Source organism: Grammomys surdaster, unplaced genomic scaffold (genome assembly GCF_004785775.1).
Source record: "Grammomys surdaster isolate TR1022 unplaced genomic scaffold, NIH_TR_1.0 137, whole genome shotgun sequence".
Classification (NCBI taxonomy): domain Eukaryota; kingdom Metazoa; phylum Chordata; class Mammalia; order Rodentia; family Muridae; genus Grammomys; species Grammomys surdaster.
Window position 1 is genome coordinate 13,985,602 of NW_021604595.1, and position 27,180 is coordinate 14,012,781.

Genomic DNA, 27,180 nt, shown 5'->3' on the forward strand with positions numbered 1-27,180 from the left:
CATGGTCATTCTGAATGAAAGATGGCCAAGCTGGAAAGCAGAGTAAGGGGCATTAACAAGTCACTGTAAGCATGGGGCATCTGGGTGGAATGAGACAGTAACACTCAAGAATGTGAGGGCCAGGCATCTGAAAGAGGTGTGGCCATAGGGAGCAGCTATTTATTTAGGGATGGTATAGCTTGACATTTTCACAAATCTGGTATAGATAGCTTTGTCCTATCCCCTAGGCAAGAGTCTCCTTTTCCCAGACATTTCAAGAAAGGCAAGAATCTTGCACATGAACTCTGATGTCTCCTTAACCCTGTGACCTGGGGAATCTGGGGGAACAATCAGGAAGTGGCTCTTTGATGCCTGTGTTAACAGAGTGTGTTCTGCCCCTGTCCATGTTGCTGCTGATGTCCTGGATCCCTGCACTTCCCTGTCAGCTCTTTCTGAATGCTTCCAGCACAGCTTTCAGCATAGGACTGGGGACCCTCTGAGACCCTGCCAGGCGGTCTGGATTACAGTGATATTTTTCTCCCAGTGACTGTTGTATGCTCTACAACCTGACTGGTGGAGGGAGAGATATGGGGGAGTGCAGTTAGTCACAGTGACCCTGGATTGTGATGTCATTCTTGCCAATGCTAAAGTATTGGAAAGTAATTACTGCTAACCACATACCTATAGTCCTTGGGTGTCACTGACAGCTCCCTGTGGGCCTATGAGCAAGGGGCACAAGGTAGCCACTGCAAACCTGTGGGCCCCAAGGACGGAACCTCTCCGGTGGCCATCAGGCGAACAGCTGTGGGAACCTTCCCACTGACACTCTAGTCCTTTGTTTCTATTGCTTCCCAGCCTCTCTAGCATGTTCTTCATTGACATCAGAAATGAGGGCACAGGAAGGGGACCTGCTGCCAGCTGTCAGCATCCTGTTAGGAATAGTTTGGGATAGAATGCACCCAGAGAAACTTCCAGAAAGCACTGGATGTACAAAATGATTGAGCACAACCAGAAAAGGGGACACTCACTGTGAATCATGGAGAAGTTTTTCATCAAACTTCCCAAGGCAGCTTTTGAAAGGGGCCAGTAAATGGGGGCATTGCTTAGCCTGAATCTGAAAATGAGTGTGACCCTGACTCCTACTCAGAGTCTTATAGCACTGACTCCTCTGTGAGGCTTTTACCTTGGCTTGGGTTCTTCTGTGTTCAGAACTGAGGAAACCATGACTCTTAGTAATGACCCCTCAATTCTGGAAGCCCACAAAGTCCAAAACCTAGAGAATCATATAAAGTAGTGCAGATGACAGAGCTGTTCCAGCCAGGTAAGGTGCTGGGCAGTTACCAGCTGGTGACAATGACAGACTGAAAGCAGCTAAGCAGAGGTAGGCTGGAGCATCTGCAGTGGTCTGAGCAGCGTCTCTGAGCTTGCCTTCTCATTCACCCTAGTGATAGTGGTCCTGAGGGAGTAGACAGCTAGGGCAGCCTAGTGCTCCACTGTTCATCCGAGATGCTCGCCAGGGCAGGGAACAGACAGACAGTCAGGAGGAGAGACATAAATTTTTTTTTTGCAACTTACTTTTAATAAAGGTTCAATCTCTCCTCTAGCCTACCACCCAGCAGAGGTATTGGAAAAGAAAAGTTACTAGGATATGGGGTAAGTGGACGTGTTCAGCCATAGTTCTTTGGGGGAGATCTTGATCTTCTTGGGCAGCAGTTCAGTCCCATAGCAAACACCAGATATGATTCAGCAGCTGCGGACCAGCCCTCTAGGCAGGCAGACACCACACACTAACTGGCAGCTCCAGTCCAGTCCTTTCAGCAAGCCAACATCAGGCACCAATCAGCAACTGGAGTTCAATTCTGAAGAAACCACCAGGCTCGCTAACTTGCCTGAGGCAAGGCCCCAGCACCAAGCTGCTGGAGGAACCTCACGAAGAAAGTGTTTCTCAGTGTTGGAGCTATCACAAGTTAAGCTCAACAATGCTATGTAAGGCGAATAATACTTGTGTGTTTTTATCAAAGAATATGGAGGCAGAACAAACCAAACCAAGGCTCAGTGCTCGTCTCCCACCGTCTGTGAGATCATATTTATACTCCTCTATCAAGAGTCCTTTCACATGTCTGCTATATCCAAAGATCCTTTCACCTGTTTGCTTCAGCAAAAGTTTGCTTTAGCAAGATACCTTTTCACCCATGTGCTCCAGCAAAACATCAATTGATAAAACTAACTTTCCAAAGAACTAGAAGTTTCCACCTCACAGGAGTTTGCTCATTCTGGCCTGTGACCAAGGAAGGATGGAGAGTGTTTGCACAGCCTTGTCACTAACTGAATTGGGACAGGGCCTGCTGCTAAGGTGCTGGTGACCTCAGTGTTGAGTTCAAGGGCTGACGTGTACCAAGCTTGGGTCTCACCCTTAGTACAGGAGCATGACCTCCATTGGAACACTGTCTCTGGCAGTGCGCCCAGACTCTGCTGTCACCATGCCTGGCAAAGCACCAAGTTTTACTCTGACGTGATGTTTGGGTCTCAGGTTTTGCTCAGTTCCAAGAAGGGCCGGGTGCCTGAGTTGGACTACTGTTCGGATGCTTTCATTTCACAGAGCCTGTTATGCAATGCTCCACGAGACTCCTAGGGACTCCAGCTGGGCATGTTTGTGTCTTTGTCTGACCTGTTCTACCCCAGCCCAGCAGAGGTGGGAGAATATGCTAGAACAAGTGCCTGTCTCCTGCTCTTTGGTTTGCTTTTCTTTTTTTATAGAAATGTGCTGTTTTATTACAAAGAGTCTTACAAATGAAAATATCTCAAAAAGGAAACTAGGCTAACAACCTCCACCTGCAGAATTGGGGAAGACTGGGAAATCTAAGTTTTTCTGCTTTCCCAAGACCAGTGGGAAGGGTATAAGCAGAACAAATCTAAAAGTGGCTGATATTACCCAAGCCTAAATTCTGGGCCAAGAAGACCCAGCCACCCCTTCTAGAGACCCTAATAAGGGCATCTTAACAGAGCTCCTGAGCAGGCACTCAGAATTTTTGTCTTCCGGTTGTTTTCTTTCCACTCAGACCCTACATGGTTCAAAACTAAGATGGGGACAGGATGGACAAGGGAGGTCTAGAAAGAGGTCTTCCAGCACCACTGCCCTGGGCCCTGACCCTGGTTCCTACCTAGTCCCTGGGGATATTATATTTAATGTATTTTCTATAAATACACAGAGGAATGAAAAGTATAAAATCTGAGAGAGTAAGGAAAAGGGAGGAACTGGGGGAGAAGACAGCTGCCTCTGCTTGATCTTTTCTAGGTCTTTATTAGTGTTCTGGTTAGTCATATTGGAAGGGCTGATGTAAAGCTTAAAATTCGGTTCAAAAGTAGTCATTGTATGGTAGCTCTTTAGGGATCTGTGTCCGGGACCACAGCTGTTTCGTTAGTCTAGCACGGAGCAACATTACGGATGGTGTAGCCACCTCCTCCACCTTTAGCATAGGCTAGTTCAAACTCTTAATGAACTCAACATGCCCTTTGATGGTCAGACTGAAGCAACATAACCAATCCCCAGACAGGGGATCTGAGCCGCACTGTAAGACCACTGCACTAAGCTAGACCATCTCCATTACTTTGGACATGACTGGCTTGAAAATGGCTTCATAGGACCCATCATGGATCCCATCTCGGAGTGGGTAGTTAGGGGCAAAGTGCTTGCCTTTTCCATCCCCAGTATCCCATAGGTCCCTAGTTTCCAGGAAGTACTCTCCATATTCATGAAAGGACACAGTTATGACCCGGTCCATGGTATAGATGGCCTTTCTTACGCCATCGCCAGACTGGACAGTCCTCACCAACATTGAATCTCTGTATCTGCTTGCTGTGTTCAAACGTGTTATCTGGGCAAATGGAACACAAGAATTTAATGAAGTACTTGCTGTGGAACTTGGTCATCTTCTCAGCATTGGCTTGTAAGGACAATAAATTTCCATTATCAATAGGGACCATACTTAAGCAGCAAATTGGGAGTGGTGCAGATTAGTGAGTCTTCATCGGGTGGTCTTGTTCATAATAGTAGTTTCCAGCATCTCCATCATAGTAGAAACAGACTTTCCTCTTGGAGCCCTGAGTCTGCACCATTTTGCTCATTGCCCAGCCCCTCCCATCAGTCTCTTGTCTGCTCCTGTCTCCTGTTCTTAACTACCTCCCTACCCTGAGGGCTGGTCTAGACCAGAGCTCGAAGCATCCACAAGCACCAACCCTTGAGAGCAGTGCACTGGCCCTCATGTCTTACAGCAGCACCATAACCTGCAGGTTCTCCATCTCATTTGCTGTGTGTGGCCTCACCTCCTAGAAGGACTTGATGAGAAACTACTCCATTCTGGGGTTGGTTGGTTGGTTGGTTGGTTGGTTGGTTGGTTGGTTTTAAAGAGTACTCATTCAGTAATAATAGTAAGGGTAAGTGCTTGGTTCAAATCTCCTTAGATTATACTCCTTGTCATCTATTACCCAAGAATGTCAATCACAAGAAAAAAGCAGTGGCTTGCCTGCCTTCCCCTCATGCCATGGCTTCCTTAATGAGCAACTCTAGTGTTGTCCCCCCACCCCTACCCCACCCCCCAGTTAGGGATATGGACTTGTTAGGAGCCTCTGTGCCTACACATGCATCCGTTCAAATCAGACCTGCCCCTGTAGCAGAAACCAAAAGTTTGTTGAAATGTGAAGCCTTCTGACTGTAACTTCAGGCTCCTTAAAGGCCCCTTAAAAATAGAGGATCCCTTAAAATAGTTATATTTCCCCCTGGAACACAAAGGCCCTCACGTAATGGGCTTACTTCTGTAACTGAACATCGGACATTCAGGCATACAATACGATGGCCCAGAAAGCTGTGACAGCAGGTGAGAGTTATAGAACCATGCCACCCCTTGTCCAAACCAGAACACTTGAGAGAAAGTGTTCTATATCACTAATCCTGCATGGACAGCCAGTGTACACAGGGTGCAGAGGTATGTTAATGAGAGCACACACACTTGTGTCTGCTTTCTCTGTCCTACAAGCAAGGATGACAACAATAATCGCTAGCCGTGGTGTGGGATGTAAAGCAGGGAGTATATTTGATTTTTTTTTCTTTTCTTTTTTTTTTCCTTGCTGATAATTATGCCTGAAGATTGCTAAGCAATTGCTCTACCAGTCAGCTCCACTCCAGCGCTATTCTTTACTCTGCCAGGACCAGTTACTAAACAGGGACAAGTATTATGTCACCACCCCTGTCCTCATTAAGAAGGCCCCAGTGTCTCTAACTCAGGGCATACAGACAGAATGGGCAGTGGTGACAAGGCTACCATGGTGTCACAGAGAGTGGCTGAGTGGATTGCAGTGGACAAGCTGTCCAGCTCTGGCATAAGCCAGAGGCCCTGATACTGTGCTTCCCCTCTACAGTACAGGCCAGCGAGAGTGGGCAGCTCTCTGAGAAGAGGCCTCAAGCTGGAATTCCACAGGAGATTCATTAACTGGTAGCTCAAAGGTGTTTTGTTGTGTCTGTTACCTTCCAAGTCCCCTGTTAAGTGTAGCCATGTTGAGAGAGTAGGAGAGCTTTAAAATGTGCTTCTGAAATTCAGTGTATCTTCCCAGAAATTCATGATCACCTAGGGAAAAACATTTTTAGATTAAAATAGACAGAAATATAAAGCAATAATTGCCATATACTTAGGGGATCTGTAGGATACTTCAGAGAAATGTTCTTAATAACCCCTTGAAGTCTAGTCCCGAATCCCCAAGAGTAAGACTATGTTTGTCAGCTAATTGATGTCAGGGTCCAGTGTGAAAGGTTCTGCTCTGTTGACCTCTCACCTCTGGCGAGCGCCCTGCTATTTTGGTTGTATCCCAAAAATGATTTCAGAGTTTCATTTTCACAGTGCTCTCTGTTTTGATATCATTGTCTTTTGGTGGTTTGTCTGTCTGGGACTTTGTTTTGTCTTGTCCCTGAATCAAATTTTCCTGTGGGGCCCAGGCTGGCTTCAATTCAGTCCTCCTACCTCAACTAGAGGCTGGGGTCGTAAGCGTGTACTCTACCTGCAGCCTTATCCTCTTCTTTATTAGCCTTTCTGTGAGATGGCTGATCTCACATTTCATTAAAAATCAGTTTTAGAAGCAGAGCACAGTTGCTCACACTTGTAATCCAAGCATGTGGAAGGCTAAAGCAGGATTTCCAGGAGTTTGAGGCCAGTCAGGGCGACATAACTAGTTGTAGGTTAGTCTGGAGCTATTACGTGAAACCTTGCAGGTGAGTGGGTAGTCTAAATTTCTAAGTTTAGGCGGAAGGATAATTTTGTTATTTTGGCGTTCTAAAACAGTCTCACTACATAGAGTGTTAGTCTGAAAACACTGTATCCCAGGCTGACAAACTGCCTCCTGGGTACAGGAATTACAGATTTGTATCACCAGACCCAGCCTAGATTTTTAAGTTTTCTAGTTTATTCCTGAAGATCATGCATATTTCTTTCTGTTCTTTAAATATTATTACATTTATGTTTGCATATGTAAATATCAGAGGACAACATGCAAGATCAGTTCTTCCACTCTGGAGTGAACTCAGGTTGCCGTGCTTGGTGGCTGTCTTTACACACAGAGCCATCTCAGCACCACACCTTTCTGATTACGGCTGTATTTTGGTGTGGGTTTAGTTACTGTGACAGTTGGTACTGCACTGGCTTTTATCATATGTTCAATGTGAATCACTGTGATACTGTGTGAAATGGAAGAACATGCTCATCAGAGGAAGGACATGCCTTTACTGATTATTAAAGCAAAATGAGTTATGTTCTCTTACATGAAATACTCCTCAAGCACTTAGAGCAGCACCTGGCATATAGCAAATGGTTGTCAGATGCCCCTGTCACTTTCCTCAGAGGAGAGTAATGGCATCATCACATGCTTTTGAGGCACGTCTGCCACTTGCCCAGGAAGTGTCCATGCCTGGCCAGCTTTAGTAACCTCAAGGAAGCAAGCAGCAGTATTCTACCCTGGATCTTACCAGCACAGCCAGAAGTCTTCATCTCTCTTGTCACTTCCAGTGTCTAAGCACTTCCTTCCCACTAAGCCCCCAGACCAGGTAAGAGTACAAGGGCCCTCCTGGGTAGGGAACCACAACTCTAGAGAAGATAAGAACCAACCGAGCAGTCACTTCTCAAGTTCAACCCAATTTAAAAAAAAAAAAAAACCCTCATATTCAAAGCCACATGGCCTTATCACCCATAACACTGGCATGTCACTCTAATCATTACAGACCCATAGGCTGTTGCAGGTAGAAAGAGAGTGGCCTTCGAAGATTGCCAAAGTTGATACGCATCATGACTGAGATGGGCCATGCTCATAAGCAGTCTTTCATACACACTTGCCATGTTCCTCCCTTCATTTGGACTCTGGGCATAGCTAGAACAGGTATAGTTCCCAGTACCTGTTGTCTAGTTGGTTCCCTGCTGCTCTGTGAAACAAGCAGGAAGTAGCAGGGGCAGGTTTAGGGTTCCTGGCAGGGCAGATCCATTCCACTAGCAGGTCTTTCTACCCCCTCTTCTGGCTGTTGAGCTCAGCTTTCCTCCCCTTGAGTCTCAGGTACATTGGAGGGTGATTGTACATCACTTCTGAAGAGTTAGCAGGAAAGACCTCAAGGACCAAGATAATACTGTTTTCTTGGATCCCACTTGCAGTTGAATTACCTGTCTTTTTCAAATAGACTCTAATGCCAATTCTGGAAGTTTATAGAAGAAAAGTGTGATCCATTTTAATGGCCAATTTATGAACAGTAATTGTCTGGCCTGGCTGTGGAATTCAGTTGTGGATTCTGAGGAGACTGTAAATTGAAATTGCTAATTGCACTTCCTTATTTTCCTTGATGTGACTGTCTAACCTTCAGCCTAGTAGCAGCATACTGTGTCATCAGAGCTGCAGCCTGAATCCCAACTTCCTGCATATGCTGACAGGGCCTGATACATCCCTGAAAAATGCAACTGGACAGTTTGATGTACATTTATGGGCTCTGTTCCATAGCACTCATTGAGATAGCTGTTTGGAATTCCCTCCCTGTGTAAATTCAATGTTTCCCTTACCTATTCTGTAATTGTTCTGGGTTAATCCCTGTATCCCTGGATTATGGCGTAAAACTCTCTGCTCAGCCAGCATTATACTGTTCAGTGGACATTCTTGTTGCAGGAAATGGTTGTCCTACTGCTGTTTTTGTCAGCTTGCCTTCATTGGGTCTGTATTTATACACTTAATTAATCACAGCAGATCTAGGTTTCACAGTAACCAACCTAGAACCTTACCGCCACAGGTTGCAAGACACCACTACTTTGAGTCACCAAGTAAAGCCATGCATCACTGATGATGGGATAGGTATGTCCTGAGGAATTTGTCATTAGCCCATTTTATTGCTGTGGAATCATCATAGACTCTGTTTATACAAACTAATACAGCTACAGAGCTGTTAGGCAATATGATATTATAGGGCCACCATCCCGTAGGACATGTGTCTTTAATCAGAACATCATTATGTGGTAGGTGACACTTACTGGACACTACCCACTTGCCCGTCCAGCCCTGAGCTGTCCTGTGTTGCTATGAGAGCAACACAATTCAGAAATTCCGTGCCCTTCTGCTCCTCCATCCATCAGTCACCAAAACAGGCCCATTTAGGCAGAGAGGCACAGGAGTTTGAGACCCACAGACTGAGCTTTGAATGTGTGAGACATTCAAAGACAGGCAGTGGGCAGCTAGGGCAGGACTGTAGGACAGGTAAGATTCTAGACAGGCAGATCTCATTCACCCTTACATCTACTTAGCACTACTCACATGATCGAAATCTGATTGCATAAACCCCACCCCAAGCCATAAAATTGCACAATTGAATGATTTGTTTAAGAGTTGGGAGTGTGTCTAATATAACATGCATGTGGCTCTGGATTTTGGCCCAGCACTGAAAATTTAAATGGACTTTAAAAACCTGACTGATGGCTAGAAGGTAGGTGGTAGCACACACCTTTCATCCCAGCACTTTGGAGGCAGAGACAGGCCAAAGAGCTATAAGAGTTTGAGGCCAGCCTAATCCACAGATCGAGTCCAAGCCAGCCAAGACTACGTATGTAGAGAGAGACCCCCTCTGGGGGTGGGGGGAACAAACAGTGAAAAAAACATAACTGATACTTGGGTCAAAGTGAATTGTAAGTTGGGTGCATTTGGCCTCTGTCCATTTCCCAGCCCTAGGTAGGTTACTGGGATTTGTGAAGTGGGGGGCGGGAGGGGAGTTCATTAGGAATGCAGCAGCAAATGCCTTTGTTCCTGCTCTACACACCCAAGTCCATGTACCCTGTTATGTGGGGCAAGACACATTTCTCATATGCTTATATCACACAAAGCCTTCAGACAGGCCACCAGAGGGAGGATAAGTTGGAAAAACAAGCAAACCTTTTTTGAAAGCAATTTGGAAGCTCCCTAGGGAGTCTTAGGAATATCATACCTATCCCCAGTAACTCTGCTTCTAGAAACTTTCATTAACAAAAATATCAGTCACACACACAAAAAGACATGTTAGCCTAGCATTAACCAGGAGGAGGCTACATGTTTATAATGTGAAACAACTAAACACATAACAACACATCTTTCTAATGAAGTACTATACTGCTATCAAAGATATTCATTGGGGGGCTGGAGAGCTGGCCCAGCAGTTACGAGTGCTTTCTGCTCTTGTAGAGGACCAAGAACCCAGCTTGGGTATCTCACAACCACCTGTAACTCCAGTTCTAGGGAAATCTGACAACTCTTGCCCCTGAGGGCATCTGCACTCATGCACATAAACACACGCACACACACACACACACACAATTGAAAATCTATCTTGAAAGAGACATTAGATCAAATAATGGTGAATGATCATAATATGAAGTTAAATAGAATGAGCAAGTTACAATTCCAAATTTAAATACTTTGGGTGTGTGTGTGTGTGTGTGTGTGTGTGTGTGTGTGTGTGTGTGTGTGCGTGGTCACACTTTCTTTAGTTTGGATGGTTTTGTTTTTGTTTTTTTGAGACTGGGTTTCACATAGCCCAGGCTGGACCTGAAATCAGTGTGCACCAAAGATGACTTTCCGCATCGATCTTCCGGCATCTACTTCCCAAGTGCTTGTGAGACAGGGGTGTTCCTGGTTTATAAGGACTGGATACAAGGCTTTGCATGCTGTCAAACACTGTGTGAGTCAGTTATAGCCCCTGCACATTTAAACCTATGTATAAGTAAACAGGGCAGGGGCTAGGAGTTTAGTAGCCCAATGGCAGGGCACTTGCATGTAATGTGCAAAGCCCTGAGTCCAATCCCAGGACCCCCCTAAAATAATCACTCCAAAATATAAGTATCTGTACCATAATGCAATTAAAGGAGGGTACCCTGGGCTAGCAGGGCAGCTCCATGAACCTCAGAAATCCAGGTACTTCCTCTGTACCCCCATTCTTAGTGTGTGACTCCCAGATCTGACTGTGTCAGGTAGCTTTGGTGTTCCAGCCCCCAGTTCATATACCAAGGAGAAAGAAGGCCAAGTGTTGTAGGATTGCTTCTGCTGCAATACCATGGCAGAAGCAACTTGAGAGGGAAAGGGTTTATTTGGCTTACACTTCCATATCACTGTCCATCATTGAAGGAAGTCAGGACAAGAAATAAATTCAACAGAGCAGGAGCCTGGAGGCAGGAGCTGGTGCAGAGGCTATGGAGGAGTGCTATGGAGGAGTGCTGTTTACTGTCTGGCTCACCCTGCTTTCTTATAGAACTCAGGACCACCAGCCCAGGGATGGCACCACTCAGAATGGGCTGGGCTCTTCCCCCGTCAATCACTAATTAAGAAAATACCCTACAGCCACATCTTATGGAGACATTTTTTCTTAATTGAAGTTCCCTCTTTTCAGATAACTTTAGCTTGTGTCAAGGCAACATAAAAATAGCCAGCACACCAAATGAAGAGAAGTGAAGGCATGCACAGCTGGAACTAGAGCAGTGGTTCTCAACCTGTGGGTCACAGTCTCTGGGGGTAGAATGACCTTTTCACGGGGGTCTCATATCAGGTATCGAGATATCAGACAGTTACAGTTCATAACAATAGCAAAATTACAGTTATGAAGTAACAACAAAAATAATTTTATGGTTGGGGTCACCACTGAGCTAGAGAGTTAGCTCTGTGGTAGAGCCTGTGGCCAGAAAATCCACCAGTGATGTCAGCCAACACATCTGTGGGTACCTATAACTATGAGGAAAACTAGACTATAAACTTCTAATCAAAACATTGATCCTAATAAGGAAAAAGAAGCAGTCCACAGTTATCCATTGTGATGTTCTCATTTCAATGACAGAGGCTTATAATTTTATAATAATGTAATTACACCCATTACAATGATGGATAATTCATGAAATAAAGTGCATGTTAACTTATCGAGGAACAGGCCCTGGACGGAGAGTAGAGGGGCCCACCACCACTGCCACCCTGCCATGCCTTGACCCCTCCGTTCCTGTGATTCTTGGACCATGTGCACACATCAGTCTCCATCTGGCTGTTGTTGATGTCCATTTCTGTACTTCACCATGTCGTCCTGCAGCTGCACCTCCATGCCAGCTAGACTGGAGCACTCATTCCTCGCTGCTGCTGGCCTCAGCTACTCCCCTCCTCTCTGGCCTGGGATAACGGATTGTGATTATGTTAAATGTCAGCTTACCACAAGCTAGAATCACCTGGGAAGGCAGTCTCAATGAGGGACTGTCTAAACCAGTTTGTCTGTGAGCATGACTGTGGAGATTGCCTTGATTGCCTTAACTGATGAGGGAAGAAGACCCAGCCTGAAAGTCGGGGGCACTATTCCCTCAGTTTGAGTCCTAGGCTGTATAAAAGTAGAGAATTCTACTAAGTAGAGAGTACTAAGCTTACGTGTATTCATCCCTCTCTGCTCTTGGCCCTGGACTAATAGCTGCTTCAAGTTCCTATCAACTGACTTCCCTGCTAGAAAATAGTTGTGAAACTGTAAGCTAAAATAAATTGCTCATGCCAGGCAGTGGTAGTAAGCACCTTTAGTCCCAGCACAGAGGCAGGTAGACTTCTGAGTTCAAGACTAGCCTGGCCTACCAAATGAGTTCCAGGCCACAGCTACACAGAGAAACCTCATCTCAAAAAACAAATAATAATAAAAGCAATACCGATAGTAATAATTATAATAATGTCCTCACAGCAGTAGAAATGGAACTGGAACAGGTTCCTGCAGCACGGGTCTTCATCGGTCCTCTGTACAGACATTGATTCAAGAATCAGGATGTAGCCCATGTCATCTTCATTTTATTCTCTCTATCCCATGATGCATCCCTCTGCTTCCAGGATGAGCTTCAAGGATCAAACCCTCTTGTGATTCTGTGCTGCTGCCCTTGCTGCCTGTCCCTCCTGCTGCCCCAGCTCCAGCTTCTCTGAGCACTGACAGCCAATGATTCTGAGAGGTCTAACCTGGATTCCTCTAGGTCTGCCAGAACAGGGGACGTTCACCCTTCAGCTTGAATGGCAAGTGGGGCTGCCCTCTAGGTCTTTTGTTCAGCAAATGCCTGTTTGCTGTATAATGGTGACTAACTATGCCTGTAAACCTTCCCTGTCTCCATCTCTCTACAGAGCCCCTGCCCTCAGATCCTTCATCCTCAGTACTCATTGGTCTGCTTGGCACTGTTGTCTGCCAAGACTGTAGGACTCAGTGATGTGATGCATACAGTTCACCCTGCTGCCTTGTGAGCAGAAGTGGGGCATGAGTGGGGGAAGACAGCACGGACTTGCATGTATCACCTCATCCAGGGCCTAGGCACTGACTACGTGTGGTCTACAGGCTACTCAGAGAAAGGAGCAGACGGCTGACTTATCTCCTGAAATAAGTGTACCTCTGTAGTGTGAGGTCTATGAGCTAGTGGGGTAGCTCTGTGGTGTGAAGTCTCTGACCCAGTGTACCTCTGTGCTGTGAGGTTTCTGAACTACTAGGGTATCTGTGTGGTTGTAGGTTTTGTAGCCAGGGGTGTTTTTCTGTAGTGTGAGGTCCCTGAGCAGCTGGTAAGAATCTAGCCAAGGAACAGATATCAGAGACATGAGGAAGAACGAATGTCCTGAGGTACCTGGAGGTGTTTCCTGCCCTCTCCCTGCAGGTGGCTTTCCTCCCAACGTTGTTTCAGATAGATATGGGACTATGGCCCAGCACTCCATCAACCCAAACCTAGGCCATTCTGAGGTCACACAATTTTACCAGAGGCATCCACAATAGATCTGCAAATGATAGTACATTCTCTACAGAAGCTGAGCATAAAGGGGCACCTACCAGATCAAACTGTCTGCCATATGAATTTCTTCTCAGCCTTCAGTCTCTGCTCCTCACAAGACAGTAATCTCTGAGCGACTCTCAGCAGTCTCATCTGCTGTAGAACAGCTGTTACAGAGCTCTTATATAATCCCATCCCATAGGAGCCTTGTGAACAGGATGGTGAGCTCTGTCAATCACTCATAGGGCATTTATCTGTCAAAGCTGCCCAGAAGGGTGCCTGTAAAACAGGGCACCCTTTAATCCCATCACTCAGATAGGTGGATCTCTGTGAGTTCAAGACCAGCCTGGTCTACCTAGTGAGTACCAGGACAGGGTTATATAGAGAGAATCTGTCTCACAAAACCAAAACAAAAATAACAAAAAAAAAAAAACAGAAAACAAAAGCTCCTGTTAACACTCCAAAATTGACCAAATATAAAACACACTCCAACCTAGTTGACCCATTTGAACAGTTAAATAAAGTCACATATATGTCACGTAGCCCAGTTATGTAGATATTTCCAAAAAGTAGTGATTTTGGTTACTTTATTTTAAAAACTATTTGTGTTTTAACTTTTCTGAAAACAATTTGCTAGTGAGCCCATGGGTCTGTTTGAGATGAGAGGAATCCACACTAGCTGTGCTTTTGGTTTTGAAGGAGTACATTTATTAAGTATACAGCAAGCAGGAATAAAAAACTAAAACAGTAAAAAGACAGGACATGAGATCAGACATAACATCCAGAAACCAACTGGGCAAGCTCCTGGAGCCAGAACAGTCAGCCAGAGCGTATGCTGTAGAAGAAGGGCCAGGAAGAATGTCTGCTCCTGGATGAGACTTCTAATTAGCCATCCACCACAGGCATTTCATGTTTGTCATGGGACAAACAGCAGAGCCTTGCTCTGGGTAGGTGCCTGGGAATGATTTACCTCCCAGCTGTGTTCAAGGACATGAGGTTTTTGCTCCAACAAGCTGCTCTCCTAGTCTCCAGGCCATGGCAGCCTCATGCTTCGGCTGGTTTCTGTTCTCCTTTGTACTTCTCACAGGGATGGATAGACAAGGGGCCTTTGGAGACATGCTGAGATAAACAGGCCTGAGTTTGAAATAGGACTGGGGGCAACTCAGCCTTCAGAACCAGCTCCTCAATGAGTTAAAGAGCATCAAACAATTTACTAATATATATTTCAAATATTCAGGGTTGAGAAAAGCGCTGTAATCTATCAGCAATAACTTAGGTTGTCGCATTGAAACACCCAAAGAAGTCCTTGGATCCATTCACTGGGATTGTGATATGATTCCTTAGAGATTCAGAGAATGAATGAGTGAATGAGTGAACGAGTGAACGAGCACAGAAGCTCTACCTTGCTAACTACAGACCTAAAGAAGGTTCAAGCCATATTTATCAAAGTGTCAAGTTCTGCTTCTGAGAAATGCAGCTTCCAAGGTCTCATCCACCTGGCATTCCATGTGCCAGTGAGAACACAAGACCACAGACACAGAAGCAAGTTCCTCACTGGTTTCTTCCAGATTATCCTAAAGTGCTCCTTCCCACCTTTGCTGGAAAGGGGGCGCTGCACTGATGCCTGCAAGCTTGGGTGCAGACTGCATGCAAGACAAACGCATGGGGAAACAGGGAAGTCAGGAGACCTCTGCAACTGCCAACATTGGTACAAGTGAGCCACACTGACTGTGTTCCTTGCTAAGGACAAACTCCCTTGCTCTTCCCCTCTCTATAAGCCACAGCATGAATAAGGCAGAAAACCATGGAGAAGGCCCTTCATTGTAGTACATGCCTTCAGTTCCAACACTAGAGGCAGAGGCAGGTGAATCTCTGAGTGTGTGGCCAGCCTGATCAACAAAGTTTCAGGACAGCCAGGGCTTCAAAGAGAAACCTTGTGGTGGGGGGTTAGTAGGGGGGAACCCTTTTAGAGAGTCTGGGTTCTGACACATGACCACTCTGGGTGGCAGCCCTGGCCTTTGGGAGTGTGCTCTCATTTGCCTTTGTAAAGAGAAATTTCTCGCCCCAGATGGTCCATAGAGAGTGTCCAAGTGCTAAGATCCAGACGGACATCCTAATGCTCAGCACTTTCTTCCCCAGTTCTGTTTGTTCCTTAAAGGATCGCCTAGGAAGTACCGTTAGTGAGAAACCATGACAACTACTCTTTGTTTTAGAAAAGACAGCCCTGCATTGCTACTGCAGCATCTGAGGTAGTGGGAGCTAGGATACCAACAGAGACTCTTAGTTTAAAAGGACACAACAGAAGAGGCAGGAAAGACAGGGAGCAGGAGCCTGGTGAGCATAGACTCCCAACGCCAGCATAGGCACTGCACAGGCTACTGTCTGTAGGGGAAGGAATTCTCATAGGGTAGAGAGCTCTGCACATGAATAGCTCTGCCTGCAGCTGACAGCCAAGGAGCTTGGTAGATAGCCTTTGCCATCTCCAAATACCAGGACTGGCCATAGTGACATTTGAGAGAAACACAGGGGTCTTGCTAACCTTCCATAGCAAGACTAGTAGGTGGAAAATAAGACTAGCAAAGGCACATGGGAGTGAACTTTACCCTGTAGCATAGCTTCCAGAGGCATCAGGCTGCCATGACAGGCACCTGCACGCTCTTGTTAGAAATGAAAGCAGGCTGGTGCATACATCTATAATTCCAGTGACTGTGAGGCTGTCAGAAGGATGGCCAAATCAAGGCTAGCCCAAATTACATAGCAAGGCTCTTTTTCAAACCAAATAGCTGACAGAGTCCAACAATTCTTAACCAGTGTCTTTTCTTTGCCTTCAGGTCCATATTGGCCAACTGTACTCAACTGACAAGCTTATCATTGAGAACCAAGAGAAGCCCAGGACATAGGAACCCAGCACTAGGAAGCAGTCTCCGCAGCAGAATTGACCACCTTCAGCATCCATTCTATATGGTGGAACCTCCCACTACTGAATGAAATAGCCTTTTGCTCTGCCTGCCTTGTAGGAGCTGATAAACTGAGTCACATTTGCATTCTGTCACAGCTGTTATGTGAAGAAATGGATGTGCATCCTCAGTTCAGGTGTTAGAATGAAGAGCTGGAGGTCACTCAGAGTAATGCTGTGTTACCGTGTCTCCTTGCCATCCCACCCCATCTTACAGATCACCCACATTTGTATAGAGCTTTTGCAGACTTGGTGTCTTGGTCCTTAACAGTAAACATAATTATTTCTCTATCCTTTTGTACCAAATAAACCCATTACAATGAATGTGCATTTATTTCCTGACACAGCAGGAATGATAGAAGCGGGAACTCAAAAGGAAGGTCCCACCATCAGCTGAAGATTGCAAGTGTAAGCACCAGTTCAGACACAGGTAATGAGGACATGGATCAAGATGAGGAGTATAAGGCACATCCAGCCACTCAAACCACAAACGCAGAGTCCCAAGCCCTCCGCATCCCATGCACACTGGAATCTTGGTTCTGGCAATCCCAAAGGAAAGTCATGCACACTGAAGTGTGCCATGTGTAATCCTGACACACCAGGGCACTGGGAATGCCTTATGAATGCACATTACCTATGCTGTTTAACACCCTAGTGTCAACAGAGAATGAAGAACACAAAGACAGAATGTTTAAAATACAGTCCTCGGGCTGGAGAGATGGCTCAGCCGTTAAAGGCTAGGCTCACAACCAAAAATATAAAATACAGTCCTCAAGGTTAGAGAGATGGCTTAGCACTTAAGAGTACATTTTAAAATTTAAAAGGTACGTTTTGCTCTTATAGAGGGCCCAGGTTTGATTCCCAACCACCTAGGTGCTCCCAACCACCTGTAATTCAAGTTCCAGGGATCTGATCCCCTCTAAAGGCTACTATGCACATGGTGCACATACATACATGCAGGCAAAACATACCCATAAAATCAATTAAACCTTAAATTTAAAAAATAATAAAATAAATAAAATACAGTTCTCCAGGTGACTCAGATGATCAGTCCATCAACCTTGACCACTACTTTTGAGCCCTTTCCCAGGTATTAAAGATGTCATATATTGTAGAGAATACATCCCTTCCAAACACAAAGCACATACCACATAATATCTTCCTTAATTTCTGGGGAGGTTCTAAGGACCTATCTCATGGGAAAACTTTCTTCTTGGTACTAAATAGACTGGACTCACATCAGAGCTGGGCCATGCATGTAAATACAACAGGCGCTATAGTGCCTAAGGCAGTGTGTCACGAATTCCTGTGGTATTCATGTGAATTAAGTACAAGCATTCTGTCAGCCTACCTTAAAAGTCATGGACATGGGGCTAGGGAGATGAGTCCATGCACAGTAAAGTACCACACAAGCCTGAGTTCAGATTCCCAGCACCAAGCTAACTTGGGGAGACCACCGTGCTAACCCTGGTGGCAGAGGAGCAGACAGATGAATCCTAAAAGCTCATTGGATAGCCCATCTAACCAAATTGTTCCAGCGTCAGTAAGAGACCTTGCATCCAAACTTGAGGTGGAGAATGATTGAGGAAGACATCCAGTGACAACCTCTGGCCTCCACATGCATGCACACATACGTATGTGTGCCCACATGAACATCTACACATGCTCACAGCACACACACATAAAGTAGGAGTGAGCCAGGTATGGGGTTGCACATATGTGATCCTTGGCACTTGAAGGCTGAAGCAGGAGCTTGAGTTTGAGACTAGTTTTGGCTACATACAAATTCTAAGCCAGCCCACAATACATGGGCCTGTCACAGGTGTTCACCCTATCATCTGTACAGTGTAGACTCTGTCATGACATGCTCAGCCATTCTATTTTACAGTTCAACTTTCTTAATTTCTTAAAACTAGTGTGCAACATAATGAGTTTTGTCTTAACCAGTGTTCTATTGCTGTGAAAAGACACCATGACCACAACTCTTACAAAGGAAAGCATTCAGTTGGAGCTGGCCTACAGTTCCAGAGGCTTAGTTCATTGTCCCCATGGTGAGGAGCATAGCAGCACACAGGCAGACACGGTGCTGGAGAAGTAATTGAGAGCTCTACATCTGGATCCACAGGCACCAGCAGAAGAGATGCTGGTACCAGCTTGGGCTTCTGAAACCCAAAAGCCCACCCCCAGTGACACACTTCCTCCAACAAGGCCACACCTAATCCCTCACAAGTAGTGCCACTGCCTGATGACCAAGCATTCAAATACATGAGGCTATGGGGGCCATTCTTACTAAAGCACTGCAGGTTTCATTTGGGAATTCTCATGCCTGTGTGACAGGCTTTGTCCTCACTCATCCAGCAGCGCAACTCTTAGTCTCAGAATGAAGTCTCGTACACCCGTGAAGTGTGTACACACTCTTCACACACTAGTGAAGATTGTTGGAAATCATGAATCTCATACCACTGGATCCATTCCTGGGAGCTGAGGTATTCGAGAAACAGGTGGCCTGAGTGACAAGCAGGGCATCTGGGACTCGGGGAGCAGTGTCACCCAGCCCTAGTGGAGGTCGTCCTTGCTGCTGTTTACACTGAGCATCAGAGATTAAGTGGTCACTCACCATCCTACATCAATGCTGTGAACAGCGCTCCCAATTTAAAGTTATTTTTAAGTACCTGTTATGTGCACCCTAAGTAGTCCCCCTGAAAGTGTCACATTGTTAGCAGAAAGGCAGCTCCATGGGAGACTTCCCCACAGGATGGCTTCCACAGACAATCATGGAGTAAACTTGGCTTGTTCTGCAAGCTGTTGACAGCTGGCTGCCTTTGTGTTCATTAAACCTCATAAATGAGTTTGGACATGCCCAGGGCTTGATAAAGCAGAGCTAATTCTTGTCACTTAGATCAAATTAACTGTATTTGGAATTTGCACAAAAAAAACGAAGGAGACTTAAACAGCCCACCATCAGGAGTTAGCTGAGCAGAGCCTCATACCGGGTGTTCCCCAAATGCCGAGGACTGTTGAGGTTTGGTCTTTTGCTATCTACTGTAATGCTAAGTGTGGGCCCCCAAGACCTGGTTGTCCCAGAGATGAGAGTCCACAGTCTACATACACACCTTGGCAACAAGTTATTTCTGATTGGTAAATAAAGCTGCCAACAGCCAATAGCTGGGCAGGAGAGACATAGGTGGGATTTAGGTTTCCCAGGCTTGGGAGTCAGAGGAGGACCAGGAGGGGAAGAGAGGAGGAGGAGTGAGAAACTGTCACAGGTTAGGAGTCGAGAGAAAGTGGCTCTGAGGACTGGCCAATGGGAGTTAAGAGCAGCCCAGATCAAACATAGTAAGTAATAACTCGGGGTTATCTATAAGAAAGTAGATTCTAACAGCATAGAGGGTAGGCAGCTGCCTAGCTTTTGTTTAAGGCTTATTGTAAATATAAAGGTTGTGTTTTTTATCTGGGAACTAAATGATTAAAGATGAGGTAGAAACCTCAGGTCAGTCTTGGGCCAGGCAATGTGATGGTGAAGCTGTACCACTGGACCAGACGGTCTCAACTCTGCTCTGAAAGTGCTAGGGGTCACTGGGTCAGCAACTGGCAGATGAGAAATGCCACCAGAAGTTCACTTCTGTGGAGGCAAAAACCACTTGCCAGGCAGCCTTTTCTTAGACCTTCAGATGGCATTGGATGGCCTATCTGATCCTCTAGCTCTGGTTCTAGAGCAACAGTATGTAGCCAAGTGTGTATCTATGTAGCTTTTATGGCCCTTGTGCTCTGGGTGGTGAAGCTAAGAGAGCATCTTCAGCCTGTGACATAGATTGATTTACATACATGCTGTCCTGCAGCAGTCACCTTCAGCTGTGCCCTTTATAGCCACACCCAACACTGAAAGCCTCTCATTTCCAAAGAGTGGAAACATTGCTCTTACTTTCCCCAGTGCTGTACACACCCCTGTGTATGCTGGGGAAGCGCTCTGGCTTGTGTCGTGTCATAAAACAGTTTGAAAATCCTTCATAGAGACAGTTGACCTGAAGCTCGGTAGAACAGATATACACCTGTAGGAAGGCCCCCCCCCCCCAACTCATTTTCAACATTTCGGGGGGGGGGGGGGGCAGGTTTGAGGTTCGCTGTGGTGGTAGTAGTGATGGTGGGGTTTTTTGTTTTGGTAGAAGTGAAAGGTGAAGCTACATGTCCTGGTGCTAAGGAGCACAGAGTAAAACCTCAGGTTTTAAGAAAATTCAAACTCACATTTTTGTGACTAAGTGAGCTGCTTTTTCATTGTTGAGCACAGTCTGCCCTCCATAGCACAAGGTTGAACACACATGGATTCAACTAACCACAGAACAAAAACACTTGGAAAGCAGGTACAAGCTTTTTATTGCTGCTGTTACTAACAATACGGTATAACAATTACTTGCACCCACTTAGAGTGGTGTAGGTAGTATAAAAATGATTTGAAACCTTGAGAGAAATCTATGAGTTCTATGCAAATACAACCCCTTCTTGTGTAAGAAATGAGCATCGCAGACTCTGAGCTCCACGGGAGCTCCTAGAATCAGTCCCCTGCAGATGCCAAGGGACCATTGGACATCCTAGCAACTGTCATTACGTTCTCGATTAAAGGACACCTTAGGTATTGGGCCCAGCCTATAAAAACAACAAAAGCCAATGAAGAAATAAGGCCTTCAAAAGCAGAAGGAGACATGTCTTACACTCAAGATAATATGCTCTGAATTTGGGAGCTCCCTTTGGGAGAATTTAAACTCACAGACAAAGAGGTCCTTGAGAAATATCAACTGAAACCAGATGACCCTACACACAGATACTCAGCACTGGAGATGAATGTTGGGGTCCTGGGCAAGTGCTCTCTTGCTGAACCATATCCAAGCCCAACTATGACAAGACAAGCATTACCTCTGTATGAGGGAAATTTGTGAACGTCTACTTAAACCAGCCACCAAAGTACAGGTCAAAAGTCACATGGAGTAGGTGGGTCATTATAAGCACATCTAGTAAGGTCACATGATGAATCTGGCAAATCTTATTTAGATACACAGTATTTAAAAAAAAAAAAAACCACAGGGGCAGCCAACTGGAAGTCCTCCATACATCCTGTGTCCACATGCCTGGCTGCTAACCTAGCATTTACCAGTTGTTATAAAATGAACTTGGTAGTGGAGACCAACAAACCTCTCTCCCTACTCCTCTCTGAAAGTTTACCTAGAGTCATCTATATGGACAGTGGCTCACCCCCCCCCTCCACTCCCAAAAACAGTAAGATCTTTTTTTTCCATTTTTGCAGTGCTTTATAGCTTAATTTGTACTTCAGGGAGCCATTGATGAAAATTGCTTCTCATGTTGATATCCACATGAGGAGCTGGATGGGTCTTGTATTTTTGCTCAAGGGCTCAGTTTCGAGTCCAAAGACCCTTCGGAGAGAACAGGAGGAAGAACAGTCAATGATGAATTTGACTGTTTTTTGCCTAGGGGGATTATTGCTGCCACTGTGCCGATAGCAAAGTCTGTGTCTTACTTTCTTGAAATTAGATCACATGAATTACCAAACACAAATAGACCTATATTTGCACATGTTGGATGGTCTTGACTGAGCAGTGTGGCCCATGTGAGTTACCTGGCATCTGCCTGCACCTCCCTAGGGAATCAGGGCTTCCAAGAACAACAGCTGGTTACAAAGGAAACAGCTTCTAAGATCTATCTCCTCTTCCTACCACAACGGTAAGCTTTCTCAGAAACTGCACATTATCTGAAAAGCTACCTTATTTACTTTGTCTCTTAAATGTCTTACATGTTGTTAAAACATTTCACTAAAACTTTGTAAATACTATATAAAGGACCCATGTGACTTCACGTGTCTAAATATAATCAACTCTTTATTTTTTGATTTTGAAGAGTTAATGCATTTATGTGCATCTGTTATGCAAGAAGCTCAAGACATATGATCAAGGACCGTAATGTAAAAGATAAGAACAGTTGCTAAGGTATTCTTCCATTGAGCTTCAAATGCAATTAAGAGTCTTACAGATTTTAGTACGTATTAAAATATTTCAAGCATAGCCTTACATTTCTTTGCACCTTTTTACAAATAAAAGAATACCCAGCCGGATGCAGTGGGACACACTCTTAATCCTAGCATAGGCAGAGGCATAGGTAGGCAGATTTCTGAGTTCGAGGTCTACATAATGAGTTCCAGGACAGCCAGAGCTACATAGCAAGGCATAGAAAATCCTTGTCTTTGAATGAATGAATGAATGAATGAATGAATGAATATCTGAGGCACATGCCTTTAATCCCAGGACTTGGGAAGCAGAGGCAGACAGATCTTTGTGAGTTCAAGGCCAGTTAGGCCTTTTTAGAAGACCATGCCCCCATCTCCAACCTCTCCCCGCCCCCCAAAAAAAAATCATCAGCTAGAGAGATGGCTCAGCAATTAAGAGCACTATTTGGTCTTTCAGAGAACCTGGGTTCAATTCCTAGCACCCACATGGAGGCTCACAACTCTCTGAAACTCCAGTTCTAGGGGACCCACCTCCCTATCCTAGCCTCTATTAGTATACTTTGCACAAAAATATGTACAGGCAAGACACTTGTACACTTAAAATAATATAAAAAAATCTTTTAAAATGAGTCAGTCTCTTTTTATAATCAGACACATGGAATGTGGTATTCTGGAAGTTATGGTAGGACATTCAGATCAGATGATTGCCTTTTGTAGGGAGGCTATGGTTCCAGTGCACACACTGGTTTTGCCAGAATCCTTGATGCTGAGACCTCTGCTCCTTCTGTGGGAAGCCTGCATTTCTAGCTCCAGGAGTCTGCAGTTCCACTCAAAAGAAACGATGTTGTCCTTGAAAGCCCCCAAATGCTAGTTCTTAGCACAATTAGCAGGAAATGCCCAAGGCAAGCACCAGCAACAGTGTCTCATGCTCATGAAAGTTGGATTCTGTTGGGGGATAGACTAGAGCTATCACCTTGACCCATAGTCAAAGAGAGCCCAGACCTAAGACCATCTATGCAGAGGATCCAGCCACGATCACAGCAAAGGAATGGTCCTGTGATAAGAGGTCTTGACTGATCAGATTTCTCAGCAGCCCCTGGGCCAGCATCTAGCCCAGCAAATGCAGTTCTGACTTTTTAAGAACCTCCTGCCTTTCTGTGTCCTCTGCAGTTACTCTGTATATTTTAGACCTGACTGGAAAGGGGGATTGGGGAACACTCTATCTAGCTTTTCCAATAGTAATTTTTCACTTGCATATCTCTTCAACTAGAATATGATGATATTTTTTGTTTGATAGGTTTGGGAGGGTTCAAGGGTCTCACTATGTAGCCCAGGCTAGCCTTGAGCTTATAATCCACCTACCTCAATATCCTGAGTGCTGGACCTACAGGTGGGTATAGGAATATGGTTTTCAGATAAGCTCTTAATGTTTTCTCTAACCTGCATAATGTAGAATTAAAATTGTATGTGTGCACGTGTGTGTGTGTGTGTGTGTGTGTGTGTGTGTGTGTTTGTGTGTGTGTGTGTGTGTGTATGTGACAGTTCCGAATGATTTGAGAAGTGGGCAGTTTGGTCGAGGCAGATTCAGGTCCAACATGATCAGGGGTCCCTGCCAGAGGGAACCTGACTTCATTGTTGGTAAGACCAGACGACTCGTGTAAAACACCTGGAAAACAGCCAAGTACTAGACTGGCCCTGAGAGTGAGGAAACAGGGGGCTCTGGGTCTCCGTGATGCTCAGGAGGGTCAAACGATGCAGCAGTGCGTACCACAAACATCCTTCAGAGGTCTAGAAAAGGCATCCATCTCTTTCTCTTTCACCCCACCTCTGTCAGGTAGCAACATCTCCAGTAAAGAGTCTCTGAACTCCCTAAACGGGGGGTAAACATTTAACTACCATACACAGTTCCTGTAAGGTTTTAAATACATAGCATAAAGTTTTTGCACTGAGCTTAATAGGGAGAAAGTACACAGTCACTACTAACGTCCTTATATGAAACATTCTAGAAACCATCAAGGATCCAGACAGGGTGCAACATAGGTCTGTCCCTAAATTACAACACATTTAATCCCAAATGCTGGGATCAAAGGCATGTACCACCACACACAGCCATTAAAATCTTTTAAATTACTAGTTTATAAACAATTACTTTAAGGTAACTCTAACTTCACGCAGAATCTGTAGAGGTTAATCTTGTCAACCTAATAGGATCTGAAATCAACTAAGAGAAATACTCCTCTGGACTGGTTGATGAGCACATTTCCAGAAAGGACTGAAGGAAAAGACCATACCTCAGATGGCTACAGCACCTCCCAATGAGTGGTCCGAATACAAAGATGCCAAAGGGGACAGGAATATTACTGTCTGCCTCTACAATGTGTCTATCCCTTGTTGTTGACTGTGTTGCTGTTGACTGTGTCTACTCCTGTTGCTGTTGTTGACTGTGTCTATCTCTGTTGTTATTGATGTTGTTGTTGTTCTTGTTGTTGTTTTGACTGTGTCTATCCCTGTTCTTGTTTTATTGACTGTGTCTATCCTTGTTGTCACTGTTGTCATCCTTCCTAGCATCAGACTCCAGCTTCTTTGGCTTTCCAACATAGATGGAAGGCCAACAACTCTCCAGGAATCTTCCAGGCCTTGAGCATCAGATTGGTACTGCTGAGGCATCACATCTTATGGGCTGAAGAACCACTGTGTTTTCAGCCTTTCTGGGATGCACATGAGCATTGTTTAATTGTTCCATTAGAAATTGTTATAAAGGAGCCCCCTTTTATAACATATATATCCTGATAGTTCTATTTCCCTAAAGAATCATGCCTAACAACACCCTTAGTGTCTGTGACTAGAAATGCAGAGAACTGTGTATGCAGAGCTCACACAGCTGTAGATCAGTGAGGTGGCTCTTTTTACTAGCTAGGGGAGCTGGGTTCAAATCCCTGGGGACTTCCATGGTGGAAGGAAAGCGCTGACTCCCATATGCACACTATGTCACATGTATACACACAGAGACACACAAATAATAAACAAACTGTAATGTATACAAGAGAAAGGTTTCCATAGGTAAATACATGTATGGTCAATGCATACAAAATGACCACCAAGGGTCCTTTTTTATATAATATGCATTGTATATGAACTTTCAACATAAAATGAGCCAATAAAAATCTTTCAACTACTGCTTATAATCAGTGCCACCAGATGAAAGACTTTCCATTTGGGCAGCCATCTTTAAACAAAGCCTACGTCCACTGGCCTGGACCAACGAAGCATTTCCTTAGTGTATATATAAGACACACTTATACATCAGAAAATGATGATTCTAAATCTGCATCTAGTATAGACTCAAGATGGATATATAAAGAACTTGTATGTCTCTGTGATGCCGATGCTGGGGGCTCCTGTTTCTGTTAAATGTGTTTATGTTCATCGAGTATACAAGACATCCAAAACGCAAAGTGTAGAACTCCACCAAGCTGGTGTTCTCCCAGCTGTAACTATTCATGGCGATAACCTTTCCCAGGTTGCTCTGCAGGTGGAGAAAGCTAGCTCATTACAGTGAATTCACCTTGTCCAAACCTGTTCCAAACTTCTATCCCTAACGGCTTCAAACAGCTGCAAGTCCCTGGCTCTGTGAATCTGGCAGACCTCTATTTTTGGAAGCTGGCCCAGACAAAGGCTGGGGCTACCAATATCTCTGTAGCCTACATATCTGCATCCTGTAACATGCCCTGAAACACACATTTGATTCAGTTCTGTGAAGCCACAGAAAGCAGAACATGGCACATCCACCCTCTGGCTGTTCCTCCCATTCCTGATGTGATGCAAGTCTGTGAGCCAGTGGTTTCAAGGCACAGTACTCAAAAGACGTGCATGGGTAAGTCAGGAAAAATGAAAAGATCTTGGTCTTACAAACTAGACAAAGACCATGTGACAAGAGCTAAATTTTGTGAAACCCATAAAATGATGAATGAAAATCCTATAGCTGAGAGACAGAAGGGTGGAGCAGGTGGAGAGACATCATGGTGGAATCCTGAGCATGCACATGTGCGTGCTCCTATGAGAAAATTCATAGGCTTTTGAGTGGAAGTTTGTGGGTAATAAGACAGTCACATACCAGGTGCTCTGAGAAGCCTCCTGAACAGTGACCTTCCCTACTGCTGGACAGACATGCCTGGTCCCCAGAGCTCCATGGGCTCCCCAAGTGCAGTGGCCACTCTGACCATGAGCCTGGCCTCCCAACGTCTTCAAATAAGCTGCCTGTCTTGTTTCATGAACATGGAGTTTCCTAGGGGAACATTTTGTAAACTTCCAGGCTTCCTCTCACTGCTTCTGAAACTCTTTAGATGGAAAAAAAAGGTTTCCATCCGACATTCCCTGAATCAGAGATGCATTTGCCTACCAGGAAGCTTCTGGAATCTCTCTTTAATGGAGGACAGGGTCATTAAATCACAGGAAGAATATAGTCATTTGTGTATGTGTGAATTTCACAGAGCTTTATTGAGTAGGACAGAGGGCCACATTTCTGCCTGCTCACCCCCAAACATTTAAACTGTTATTGCTTTGCGATCCCTGGTGATCTCCTTCATGGTCTCCATTGGCGTTTGAAGAGAGTATGACCAGGAAAGCTCAAAGCTTCCTTCCTTAAACACTGGCAGTATTATTTACAGTTAACCTTACGCTGGAGGTGAAAATCACACTGGAATTTATCACTAAGTCAAATTTATTTTTTCTTCTTAAATGTCTTTGCTACATAGTTTCAGTGAGTAGAGCTAGATAAGATGTTTTTGTTTGGTTGGTTGATTTTTATTTTTGCTTTGTTTTTTGGGACAAGGTTTCTATGTGTAGCTTCGGCTGTCCTAGAATTTGTTCTGTATCCAGGCTGCCCTGGAACTCATAGAGATCCATCTGACTCTGCCTCCTTAGCGCTGGGATTAAAGACATGTGCCACTGCC

The 27,180-nt window shown here is 45.0% G+C and overlaps 1 protein-coding gene across 1 annotated transcript in view; it reads left to right on the forward strand.

Annotated features, from left to right (window-relative positions):
• The window catches only part of Lyrm4 (LYR motif containing 4), a 131,952-nt gene extending 115,410 nt beyond the window's left edge, over nucleotides 1-16,542 (forward strand). Inside the window, exon 3 of the mRNA XM_028763230.1 lies at nucleotides 16,094-16,542. Within this exon, the coding sequence (XP_028619063.1) occupies nucleotides 16,094-16,162 (69 nt within the window). The 3' untranslated portion in view covers nucleotides 16,163-16,542. The remainder of the gene's footprint in view (nucleotides 1-16,093) is intronic.
• The last annotated feature ends 10,638 nt before the right edge of the window (nucleotides 16,543-27,180 follow it).